Below are 13,990 nucleotides of genomic sequence, written 5' to 3' on the forward strand. Positions count from 1 at the left end.
GTTTACGTACGAGAATGTAGGCCTGCATTGCCGCCGGAGGTTGGAGGGAGTGCTTGGCCACACTCTGTTGTGACGTATGTGTTGCATTTGGCCTGAATTTATTATCATATACTCCTACAATCATGAACTATCTCTCACCTCACAAGTCAATAAAATGACTTTATCACTGAGGATGTTTAATCTTTTCCGTTTGTGTAATAGCCACCCCTCAATACGTGCTGATTAGCAAACTGATAACCAGTGACAACAAATTGGAATCGTATTCGGGAGCACGGCGATACAAATCCCCGTCCAGCCGTCCAGATTCAGGGTTTCCTTGATTTTCCCAAATCGATTAAGGTGACTGCTGGGATTCTTCCATTGGAAGGGTATGGCAGGTTTACTTCCTCTAGCTGAGATAGTGTTCCCTCTCTAACGATGCCGTCGTTGATGGTACGTGCCGAGGCAGAGTCACCACGCCCGTTGTGGGACACTACCCTCGTCTGTCCACTGCAGCCTGGCGCAGTTTCTTCCGAAACCGAGCGGAAAACTCGACAAGCCGTGCTCAGCCGTTTGCGGCCGATTTCACCTGGGCTGCGTCCTTATTCCTGAAAGCTCGGTGGGCGAGCTTAAGTGCGAGTCAGTGCTGGGCTGTGCTCGTAAGAAGTGCAACCGCCTGTCGGCAGCTGCTGGGAAACGGAGCATGAAGACGACAAACCTTCCCTACATGCATCCGCATCCTGAAGAGTCCTGCCAAAAGGACGCGGCGAGCAGGAGTTACGTGCTTGTACGCAACTGAAACCGGAAATAAAACTTCTGTTCATCATAACCAGCATATCACTTGAAACGTCCGGGTTATTAGGCCGTGGTCGGGGTATAAAATTTGCTCCTAACGTTTCCTCTCCGACCGCGGGCGATATCTTCAGAGGTAAAATGGCTAACTGCAACCAGAACTCGAGGGAGCGCCGATTATATAGGCAATGTAGAGTGTACCATAGTCTATCACGTGACGTCGGCTACGAGATTATGGCTGGTATTGCCAACATTCTGGATTAAAAGTAATCGATCGCCATTCTCACATTGCAATGTTGACATCCAAATTTGGTCTAATTTAACTCCTTCCTCTTCTCTGTTACAATTATTTTGGTGTTTATAGATCTCAATAGCCTCTCTATTCATTCGCGCATGACATGTCATGTCATACATGAAATGTCATATCGAAAACATCTCATTGTCATGCACATATGTTTAGAGAGGCTATTGAGATTTATAAACACCATAATAATTTTAACAGAAAAGAGGAAGGTATTAAATAAGACAAAATTTGGATGTCAACATTCCAACCTAAGAATGACAATCGATTACTTTCAATCGAGAATGTTGGCAGTATCACCGATAATCTAACAGTCGACGTCACGTCATAAACTGTCGTGTCCTCTACATTCCCTACATAATCAGCGCTCCCTCGAGTTCTGATTGCAGTTAGCTATTTTATCTCTGAAGATGTCTCCCGCAATCGGAGTGGGAACGTCAGGAGAAAGTTTTACACATCAACTATGGCCTAATAGCCCAGAAGTTTTAAATGATGTCAGTACCAGCTCGAGAGGGTGTCTGCCGTAGCATCCCGAACGAGATAGCGGCGTTTCGCGCAGTCGTTATTGCAAGTCATATCAGCAAAAACAATCACCTTCTTAGCCGCAGGCATTAAATTTTAAAACATGTATTTAGACGGGTGTCGCAGAGTTTGCTTTGTCATCGAGTGGCAGTTCTTGTTGTTAACTCAGGGGCACTGCACCTGGGAAATCAGCGACGTCAAAATACCTAAAATCTTTAAAGTTTATCACGTTGATTGGTGAATCCTTCTGATGGACTGCTGACAAGAAATATTTTGGAACTGATGATCTGTATTTGAGCTTTGCCCATTCGATGTTCACAAAATTTCATTGTTATACCGTAAAATGGGATAATCAGAAACAGTTTTCAACTTCAAAAGAAAAAAAAGCATAATTTTAAAAGTCGTAACATGAAAATCAGTTATATGGGATTATAGGTCTTGTACTTAACTTTAAACTTATATTTAGTTTTGAAACCTGGCTCATGAGTTTACAAAATAAAAAAAAAAAAACTGAGCGGAGTGGCGCAGTATTATAACTGCACCACTCCGATCAGTTTTGGAATCATATCCGGGAGGATAGCGATTCAAATCCCCGCAGAGAGGGATGAATAGAAACAATAGTGTTAATCTTATTATTTTTTCTATTTATTTACCTTTGGGTTGAATGTATTTTGCGTAGGAGAATGAGAAAGAAAGTTTATCTTATTCTAAAAAGTTTTATTCAACAGAAAAATGGAAAGTATTGCATTAATTGTACTTTTTATTCTGTTTTCAAAATAAAAAAATGTTACATCTCTAATTACTTTATTGTAAAATCATATCGATGAACCTGGTTTGCTTGTAGCACAGTAAGTCACTGACATAATGTTTAAAAATGATGTCTTTGATTCTACAAATCGTACCACCAGAAGCAACGAAGCGTTTTCGAGCAACATCTCCTTGACTAAAAACGACTCATTTGTTATTATAAACATTTTTAATGGACCTAGTTCAAAAAATAAAAAAACACCAACGTAGCCTTCGCCTTCTAATTAACAAAATTTAATGTGCATACCTCTCCAAAAGACTACTTACTTTTTTCCTGTAATTTAATCACAGTCTGAGGTTGAGAACAGTGCCAGATAACTATTTATTTCTGTCAGATTCTTTATTTCATTATTACTGTTTCTATTTGCCCCACAAATTCCGGAAACACAGCCATACATTTTCAGTTAACCAAACCACGAGTGAGGCTAAAGTATACTTTAAAACTGAACTTAGGGTTAATGAAACGGAACCGCAAATTTGCTTATCATGTACTGAAGTTAAAACTATTCAATTTAGTCTGGTAGGTACTTACTATCAAAGTTCGAAGGTAGCAGACTCAGTATCCTACCTATATTTGTCACAGAGTGAACAAAACATCAATTGACTGTGTCATCAACATTTAAATTCATAATTTCTCAGTTAGTTTGGTTCACTACCAACCTAGATGAACAACGATATTCCCATTTATCATCCGACGTGATAGCATGGAACTTTTTTGGATGTTTCGTTTCCATTCACCACATTTTACAGCATATCAGTGGCTAGTATTTTTACACATTTCTGCATAAATGAGAACGGTATTTAGTTTATTTTACAAATATGTTAATTAAATTATTAAAAAATAATATATACTACTTCATTTGACTTCTGATTAATATCATACCTTGCTTAATTCTAATTCTGAGTTTTATTATGCAAACTAAATTAGACTGCAATTTGATCTACTCTGGAAAATTATACTTCTAGTTGTACAGCATACATTATTTTCTGAAAAAGATCAAATTTCAAACCTATTTAGTTTATATAATAAAACTTTGAATTATAATTTCACCTATTTTGAAAAAAAATGTATGCCTCTTTGTACAGCATGCACCATTCTTTAGTATGGATGGGAAGTAATACACATTTCTTTAAATTATATCGACGACATATTTGTAAAAAAGTTAGAATAGATTTCATCATGTAAAAGTTATGTGGAAATGTGTTAAAACATTGTATAACTCAAGTATAACAATAACCTTCGCTCACCATAATACGAAAATAGCTATAAGGTATCTGTAAGCCAGCACAGGATAAATACTTGTAACTTCTCTGGTAAATATAAACAGTGAGTGTGAAAAGCTCAGATACAGAGCTCTCGAGGAAAGGACTGAACGAAGATGCAAAGGACTACAGGATATCATTTCTAAAATATTTCTCCTTACTAATCCACCAAAAGCATTCTGCAAACGAAGTGTAGGTATTTTAGTATAGTTGGTTCGCTGGGAGCAGTGTACCTGAGCTAAACGCTGAAACTGCCACCTTACGATCGAGCAAAGCCTCCGGAAAGCAGAGTAAATAAAACTTAAAACTTAGTGACTGGTTTTAAACAGTCGCGGAAACAGCAAACTAAAAATTCTTCCATTTTATGCTGTGCTCATTTATTTAATGTTGCAAGGACAGCACTTTCTGCATCATGAGCGCGTAATACAAGTTTAGAATAGGCTATTCGAGATGTGAAGACGCCTCAAGTTGAATTAGCACATAGGTTCTCAGTCATGAAGAAGCAACCAAATAAAAAACCAACAATTTCTAATAAGTTCCTCGTTTGTCCATCAGCTTACGCCAGTGATGTAAATCACGGCTCCCGGTGCAACAACAGTTTATCTGACACGACCTGCTCCGACCCACAATCAACTGACAACAGTTGGCGGCACCGAGTGTGTACTTATCTTTCCGAAATTCAGACTATCGTAGACTTGCTACCTACAGTATTATCACTTGATAGTGACTCTGATCAGGACGGAACAACGTGCAGACGAAACTAGAGCTGAGTTTATCGTCATTGTTGTCATCCCATAATTGCAGATTGTTTCTCTACATGAACACTGAGAAAACGGTGCTTCAACAAGTATGCAGCATACGTACTTGTTTGATAGTTGACACCACTAGTTCTTTCGTAACTAGTCCACTGCCGACAAGCTACTACAACATTGTGAAGCAGATGAGCTTCTCAACGAAACAGAAGCTGCAAATTCGAGTTACAATCTCACAGGAGCGCACAAGACGCAGCCGAGTTAAGTGTCAGTCTGTAACCAATTCTGTATCATTCTTCTGGGTTTCCTAATTTTGCAAAGGAAGGAAGGAAGGAACATTACCGTCCAACGTTTCGTCGACATCAGGGCTATCAGCTCATGTACAAAAGAATAGGAGGACACTTTGCCATTGTATTGTTGAAGGATTCTCGTGGACTGGTTTAAGGAAATAGTGATAAACCTAATTCAGGATGATTGGGGGGGGGGGGAGATTTGACAACATTCTTTAACGCCTGCGCCACTTTGCTTGCCAAGAACGTGTGCAAGAGAGCCTTCGTGTAGTGTGTAAGAAGACGATAGTAATAGCAAAAACAAGATATGAAAGGCGCTGTGAGGCGTGGTGGTCTATTCAGGATGCCTTCAAAGGGCAACAATTCGGTTGCGAGATCCGAACAATAGTTTTAAGCCGTCAGGAAGTTTCAAGCCAGGATATGCTCAATTAACGACGCCCCTAAGGTCTATTTATGTTTTGACTGAAGAGCCATACTGCAGATAGTTATCTTACACTTGTTAAAGAAATTACGTGAACACTTGTTACTTCAGTCAGATTAGGTCAGCATATGACTGTTGCTGTTGTGGTCTTCAGTCCGAAGACTGGTTTGATGCAGCTCCCCATTCTATCCTATCCCATGAGAGCCTCTTCATTTCCGAATAGCTACTGCACCCTACATCTTTCTGAATCTGCTTGTGTATTCATCTCTTGATCTCTTTCTACGATTTTTACCCCTCACGCTTTCCTCCAGTACTAAACTGATGATTCCTTGGTGTCTCGAATGCGTCCTATCAACCGATCCCTTCTTGTAGTAAGGATGTGCCACAGATTTCTTTCTCCACAATTCTACTCAGTACCTCCTCATTAGTCACGTGATCTACCAAATTAATCTTCAGCATTCTTCTGTAGCACCACATTTCGAAAGCTTCTATTCTCTTCTTGTCTAAACTGTTTATCGTTTCACTTCCATGTACGATCACATTCTATACAAATACTTTCAGAAAAGACTTGCTGACACTTAAATATGTACTCGAACGTCTCATCCTGAGGATGTTTCATTGTGTTCAGTTCGGGACTGCGGGATGGCCAGGTCGTTTCAGGAATGTTGCGTCCACAAACCATTGCGTCAAAGATGCCGCTTTATGACAGGATACATTGTCTTGCTGATACAAACAACCATCATCGTCTCCAAACTGTTCCTATATTGTACGCAGTGCACAATGCCGTAAGATGTATTCACATCCTTCCGCATTAAGCGCAATAAGCGGATCACACCCTAACCATAGAAAATACCCCCATACTGTAAACCACATTCTCTGTTCTCCACTGTTGGCACTAAACATGATAGCAGGTAACGTTCTGAAGGCATTCGCCAGATCCAAACCGTTCTGGCTGATTGCCACGGGATGAACCGTGATTCGTCATTCCAAATCACTCGTGTCCAGTGGTGTAACCGTTTACATAACCTTAAGGTCGCTCCAGAAATGAATGGCTCATGAGATTCTGCTGGAGTACTGTACCCTTTACTTTTTAACTCCCTGCGCACAGTCATTGTTTTAGTCGGGTTGCCGGTAGCACCTTGAAATTCAATAGTGATTCCTTCTGCTGATTTCATGGTATTTTTTTCTACCACTCTCCACAAAGCTCGTCAGTACATGAGGTCTGCTTGGTCTTAGTCGTGGTCGTTCCTTGGCATTTTCACTTCACAGCCGCATCACAATTTGGGTAGCTTTTAGAAGGGTTGAAATGTTCGTGATGGATTTGTCCGTGACATCCAATGATGGGTCCACGTTCAAAGTCACCGACCGCTTCTGCTGTTCCTTCTTTCTACTGACAACGCAGTATTCCCCAACTCCTTTTATACTGGCACGTTCACCTCCAGTGACATCTAGTGGTCAATTACGTATTGCATAGGGGTATACGCTTACTTTTTGTCGTGTAGTGTGCAAGCAATAATTCTTCCCACGACTCACGAGTGAATAGATGGGGAATAAAACATTTTTTGCAATGGGAAGTGTCCTCTTTTACCCACCTCTGTAGCCTATAAATGTAGAAATGCCGCATCACAATTATGGCGCAAAACATTCCACAGCTTTAAACCTGCAAGGAGAAATTCAGCACTCCCTCCAAATCAAAATTAGTCACGTGGTTGCTGGAAGAACCTGTGCCGAGGTTCTTCTACGAGGTGAAACCCCTTTGTGTGTCAGCGATGTTTTGTATTGCTGCTGGCACGACCCAGAAACAGGAGGTCATGTCGGACTTCAGTAGTTTTGTTTCCTTTTTCTCTTCGAGACGAACTGCTGGGAGTGGTGAAGCGTGTGGAAGAGAGAGAGAGGGGGGGGGGGAGGGGGGGGGGCATGGCAGAGGAACTCGACTGTTCACCGTAATCGTCAGTCGACCATATAATCCAAACAAACGCCGGCTCTGCATTACCTCTCGAAGCTCAACCGAAATGGGCAGTAACTCCAAGACAAAGGAGTCGTGAAAGGCTCATAACACACGCAGCTCGCCACAACGCCGGAACAAATTTCAGCGCAAATACGTGCTCTGTCTCTTTCTGCATTAATGAAATGTATATTAGTTATACTCGTGAGCGTCTGCAGAAATTAATCCGAGAGGGGGAGGGGGCAACAAGACTAAAATTTCAAGAACGCTTTTGATACCGTCCGTCACAAGTGGCTTCTAATCAGACTGCGTGCTTATGGATTATCGTATCGGTTGTGTGACTGGATTCGTGATTTCTTGCCAGAAAAGTCACAGTTCGTACTAATTGATAGATAGTTATCAAAACAGAAATGCTAGCTGGCATTCCCTAAGGAAGTGTTATAGGCCCTCTCCTGTTCATAATATACATAAATGATTTAGGGACAATGCGATAAGCCAACTTAAATTGTTTGCAGATGATACTGTTATTTACCGTCTAGTAAAGACATCAGAAGATCGAGACCAGTTGCAAAATGGTTTAGACAAGATATCTGTTTGGTTCGAGAAGTAGAAATTAAACCTATATAATGAAAAGCATGAGGTCATCCACATGAGTACTAAAATGCATCTGTTAAATTTCGATTACACGATAAATCGCACAAATTTACATGCCATCAATTGAACTAAATACCTAGGAATTACAGTTACTGATTAGTTAAATTGAAACGATCACACAGATAATGTTGTGGGTAAGAACAAATAAAGGCTGCGTTTTATTAGTAGCAAACTTAGAAGTTGTAACAAATCCGCTAAAGGGACTGCCTACACACCGCTCGTCCGTCCTCTGGAAGAGTATTGTTATGCGGTGTGGACTCCTTACCAGATAGGATTGACGGAAAACATCGAAAACTTCAAAGAAGGGTAGCTCGTTTTGTACGATCGTAAAATAGGTAAGAGGGTGTCAAGCAACAGTTGAGGTGGAAGTCATTAAGACAAAGGCGTTTTTCGTTGCGGCGAGATATTTTCGGAAAATTTCAATGCAAATATCTCCTCCGAATGCGAAAATATTCTGTTGCCGCCCACACACACAAGATTAAATGATCAACGCAATTAAACAAGAAAAATCAGAGCTCTCACGGAACGATTTAAGAATTCGTTTTCCCTCCCGCTGTCCAAATGTGGAACGGTAGAGAAATAGTGTGAAAGTGATGCGATAAACTCTCTGCCAAACACTTAGGTTTGAATTTCTGAATTGTCGTGCAGATTTAGATAGTTATCCACTTAATATTTGTGTGGTAGATGACTTCGATGCTTAAAAAATAAGCGTATTTCAATACTATATGGAAAGTACATATTTGTACGTTATTAATACGAACATCGACGACACGTTTTAGATTGGACGATCTGAAATTATATCCTCATATGAGTAAAGCCAGGGTACCCGTCAAGGTATGAAATAAAGCTAGAAAATATTCCCACCAAATATATTCATGTTTCCGTAATGTCAGTCTCTTATAACTTTAAAATAAAAAATTTGAAAACCTTGAAATTTCACCTAATTTTCCCCTCTTTCTAGTACAGAAAATAGTATTTTCGCTATTCGCCTGCTGCATTTAGGCTTAGGCCTATATATTTAATATAGATATTCATATCTACAATGAAACACTGCAGAATCTACTGTAATAGCTCTGTCGCGTAAAAGCGAATGTACTCGTAGAATCAGCATGCAGTCATGAGTCTTCTTTGCCCACAGACAGGCTAAATTACTGCTGTGATTATGTTTTGCAGCAAGGAGAGGGGCGCGTATTCAGTCTACTACTAATATGTTCATGTTGTGCTGAGAATCTGCGTGTCGCATCCATCCTGATTGCATAACAGCGCCGAAAGTGGCGGTGCACCAAGGAATGTGTATTGATTCCTAAAGTAGTAGTATTTCCATCGCTCTCGCCAACGTTACACCTGCAGTTTGGAGGGGTGTCAGACATCCACTGCCAGAAATGAGTGAGACTGTCTAGACATCTACCGGCAACTACATGAACTGCCAGCTTAATAACTGGAGCCAAGACAAACTTTTAATTTCGACGTGTAAGCAAAACTTTACCCGAAGTTTCAATCCTCACTCCTGAAGAAGGTATGGTCTTGTGAAATATCATCAATCTTTTTGAAACAACCTGTGCTCTTGTTAAAGAAGACGTTACGGCCATTTTAACGTTCCCTTCAGTGCAGCCTTCATAATGCTGAACCCAGTGAGGTTTTACAGTGGTAAGACACCTGACACGTATTCCAGAGGACTGTCTTGAAACACCCGTCTGACCATCAGGATTTAGGTTTTTCGTGATTTCCCTAACCACTTCAGGCGCATGCAGAGATAGTTCAGTTGAAAGGGTAGAGCCGAATTACTTCTCCATCGTTTCCTAATCTGAGCCAGTGTTCTATCCCTAATGGCCTCGTCATCGATGGGATTTTAAATCCTACTTCTTCTCTCTCCTAAAAAAAAGTCTGATGTGTATACTAATGCCAAACTCTGATGGCTCCTAGGCCTTCAGTACTCGCGTACTCTGTCCCAATTATGTCACATTTGTCTAGGTTGTCGGGCGACCTTTCAACGTTTACCGCGGTAATATTAACCTTGTGGCTAAATGAATCATTCACAAGAACATAATCACCTTCATCACTGTTGTCGCAATCCCTTGAAAACATGACCACCTTCCTATGTTTACAGGTCTAATAATGACGCTGTCACTAGAATCGGCCTCAGGACCATAAAAACATAGCGAGTACACTCACACAGTCATCCGGATCTTTATTCTCACTAGGAACGTCTGAGTAATCATCATCAGAAAACTGCGAAAGTATTTCAGATTCGTTCATTCCCTTCCATTTTCTAAAAGCAGGAGGAACCTAAAGACGAAAATAGTAACTATTTTCATTATCAAAATACAATCAGAATGCTAAATAAACAAAAAATATATGAAGACAATCAAGTTTGATGCTTTGACTACTAGTACAAACACCTAAATAAGCGGAGTAGTTAAAAATTTCGGGAATACATTTGTCTAGGCAACATATTTAAGTGATTAACGTTGCAAGATCACAGGTTAATGTATGCGCTAGCTAAGCCCTGGCAAATGTGAAATGTTGGTACATTAATAACGTAATCGCATGCATGCATTGTGTTGTATAGGTGCCGGATGTCAGTTTGAGGGATTGAGTTCCATGCCTGTTGCATCTGGTCCGTCAAAACAGTGACGGTTAATGCTGTTTGAGGATAATGTTGGAGTTGTCATCCGACGACGTCCCACATGTGCTCGATCGGAAACAGATCTGGTGATCGAGCAGGGCAAGACAACATGCCGACACTGTATAGGGTTACAACTGCGGTCTGTGAGCGAGCGTTAACCTGTTGGAAAACGCCCCCTGAAATGGTGTCCGTGAATGACAGCAAAACAGGTCGAATCACCAGATTGACGTACAAATTTGAAGTCATGGTGCGTGGGATAACCACAAGAATACTCCTGCTGTCATGCGAAATCGCATCCCACACCATAACCCAAGGTATACACACAGTGTGTCCAGCATGCAGTCATGTTCGCTGCATGCCCTCAACTGGCTACATTTTAACCAACATACGAACATCACTGACATCAAAGCAGAACCAGCTTTCATCAGAAAACACGACAGACCTCCAGTGAGCTCTCGCTTCAAGTAACCAATTTGTAACGGTTCGCTCTGTCACTGTGGTGCCTAGTGCTGTTCACATTGCTACTGCAGAGTGATATAATTAAAGTTAAACCTTCAAAACGTTGTAGAAATAACACCACTGGTTAGACTGACGTCAAATTGCAACGGAATATTATCGGAGAATGGGGAAAACGTATGGCAGCGGAAAAAATAGTGTGAAAATTGGCGCTGTATGTGTCAGAATAGGTAAATCGAAACACCTATCATGCGCACGACCTATTGAAGTTGGTATAAACACGCCGGGAACACAGCTTTTCTTCCTTTCGTGTCTGCCACGTTCGCCATGACTGTCTCAATGCAGGATCGAGCTCTGCATGTAAAACTGTATTACACGAATGATGACTGTACACACGTCGCCCTGCAGGAGTTCCGGACACTGAAGGGTTTGAAAAAAGGCGTTGATCCGATAACTGCCGTGGGTCGGGAGAAAATGATTCGGAAATTCGAAATGATGGGTACTTTTGGTATGCAACCGGTAAAGGGAGGAAACGAATTGATTCGACATCAGTGGAAGCAGTGGCCACAGCATTGTAGGAGGAGACGAGTGGTGGTGTGCAAACGTGTAGTGCATGGAGAATTGCCCGAACATCGGACATACCCGTGAGCACGGTGCGTAAAATCCTACGAAACATCCTTCTTTGCTATCCATTCAAAATTACCCGTGTCCTCGAGTTGCTTCCTGTTGACCTGCCAGCAAGAGAGACCTTTGCTTTAGAATTTCTTGCTCGCATGGAAATGGACAATGACTGGCAGTGGAAGATTTTGTGGATAGACAAAGCGCAATTCCATCTGACAAGATATGTCAGTACACAGAACTGTCGAATATGGGCCGCGGAAAATCCACACTCAAATCAATCAGTACCACTTCATCTTGAAAAGGTCACTGTGTGGTGCGAGTTTACTGCATCATTTAACATACGGCCCCATTTTTTCGAAGAGACAGGCGTTTCCGGTCCTACTACCTGCACCATCATTGGTAAGCGTTACGAGCGTCTTTTGCGCGACCACATCATCCCAGCTGTCCAACAGCGTGGATGTGTTTTAATGGGATAATTTTTATGCAAGATGGCGCACCTCCGCATATTGCAGATCTAGTTAAACAGCTGCTGAAGCGCCCTTTCGGAAATGCTGGAATTATCATCCGGCATTTCCCTACAGCCTGACCGTCCCGATTACGTGATCTTAATCCGTGTGGCTTCTGGCTGTGGGGCTATTTGAAAGATGTGTTCAGTGTTCCGATTGCAAACTTAGCTGTATTGAAGGCACGCATTGCGCAACACTTCCTGAATGTGACTGCGGAAACACTTCGATCAGTTGTGGAACATGCTGTTTCTGGATTTCAACTTGTTGCAGAAAGCGGTGGAAAGCATATTGAACATGTTTTGCGCCAGCCACACGGAAATTAATAATCCGATTTGATTTTGATTCATGCTTTTTATGCGGTTTTTGGCCTCCGGACAACTAAAAACCAATGTGAGTGATGCCTTTTATGCGGATTTTGGTCTCAGGACAATTACAAACCGATGTTTCCCATCAGATGTGATACGACCTTGCCGTGGGGGTAGGCTGACGTAACTAACCGTATCACACCGGTACACCCATGCACACTGAGTAGTACCTTAGGCATTGTGGTATGATTCATTTGTCATCTGTAGTCAACCAGTATTAAATTGTGATGCTTACAGCGCCATCTATTGCTACATTTTGTAACTATTTTTCTTCTGCCATACCTTTTCCCCCTTCGCCGATAATATTCCGTTGCAATTTGATGTCATTCTGACCAGTGGTGTTATTTTTGCAGTGGTTTGAAAGTTTATCTTCAATTATAATCACCCTGTATTTAAAGCAAACCTGGTTTGCTTGTAGCGCCACTCTGATGCGACTGGCGCGGAATTCTAATAGATTTCATCTTACAGATGCAGAAAGACGCCTACCGATTTTCGCTTATGAGGCATAGCTCCTTCTTGGTGTTGAGATTTTCTTTTTCGTCACAGCAGATGGCATCTACAGATAGCATATGGAAAACACCAGTTATATCGACATCCCTTCGCAATATGTTAATCAGTAAGATACTACGCTGTTCCAGACTCATCTTTGTACCCAGGATATTGCATGTCAGTTGTTTCGAACTAGTGTACTAGGAAGCTGGTTTCTTACTGTGCGCCTCGCTTCCTTGCGCAGGTTCAGGCGGTGCCGACACCGACGGGGCTGCTCCCCGTCCCCAGCACCAAGCTGGAGCCGCCGCCAATCCCTCAGTCGGCCGGCGACTTCAGCTGGGAAGACGTGATCCCAAAGATCCCCGATTCCGACGAGATGGGCATTCCTAAATGGGGCGACGAGCCCAGCGAAGAGCTGCAGCCGCCCCCGGTCGGTGTCGCCGTCGGTTTCCAGCTGAACGTAAGTGTCTACGCTTGTAAACAGCTCACAAAGAAGCATCACCAACTCGACCTCGTATTCTACGAAGGAAAATGCACACTTGCAAGATATCAGCTCCAAAATTCGATTCCGCACGAAATCTTGGACCGTTATACCGCTAATACACAGTTAAGACGAAGGGCGCCCATACCCAAGGGCAAGGGGAGCTGCCCCCCCCCCCCCCCTCCCCAGGTCACAGGGAAAGGAAAAAATATAGTGTACTCAGGTATTTTTCTTTCAAGAAAATGATTTAAGGTCGAACAGTGGAAAATCCAGGATTGAATATGATAAAGTTATGAAAAGGATAGTTGCTACTCACCATTTAGCTAGATGCTAAGTCGTAAATAGGCATAACAAAAAGATTGCCAGAAAGTAGGCTAAGCTTTCGACCAACAAGGCCTTCACCCAAAATAAACAATATGCACAAACACACTCACGCAAAAGCAACTCACACACACTTGACCACAGCCTCTGGCTACTGAGGCAGGACTCAGTCTGTGTATTTCCGATGAAGCCCTCGTGGGCCGAAAGCTTACTTCTGACAGTCTTTTTGTTGCGCCTATCTGCGACTCAGTATCCCCGCTATATGGTGAATAGCAACTATCCTTTTTATGGTAGAGCACTTGCCCGCGAAAGGCAAAGGTCCCGAGTTCGAGTCTCGGTCGGGCACACAGTTTTAATCTGCCAGGAAGTTTCATATCAGCGCACACTCCGCTGCAGAGT

The 13,990-nt window shown here is 42.1% G+C and overlaps 1 protein-coding gene across 1 annotated transcript in view; it reads left to right on the plus strand.

The window, feature by feature from the left end:
• LOC126100674 (uncharacterized) overlaps positions 1–13,990 on the plus strand; it is a 99,811-nt gene that overhangs the window by 60,693 nt on the left and 25,128 nt on the right. The window contains exon 2 of the mRNA XM_049911293.1: positions 13,034–13,249. Coding sequence (XP_049767250.1) covers positions 13,034–13,249 — 216 coding nt within the window. The remainder of the gene's footprint in view (positions 1–13,033; positions 13,250–13,990) is intronic.

Source organism: Schistocerca cancellata, chromosome 9, assembly GCF_023864275.1.
Source record: "Schistocerca cancellata isolate TAMUIC-IGC-003103 chromosome 9, iqSchCanc2.1, whole genome shotgun sequence".
NCBI lineage: Eukaryota > Metazoa > Arthropoda > Insecta > Orthoptera > Acrididae > Schistocerca > Schistocerca cancellata.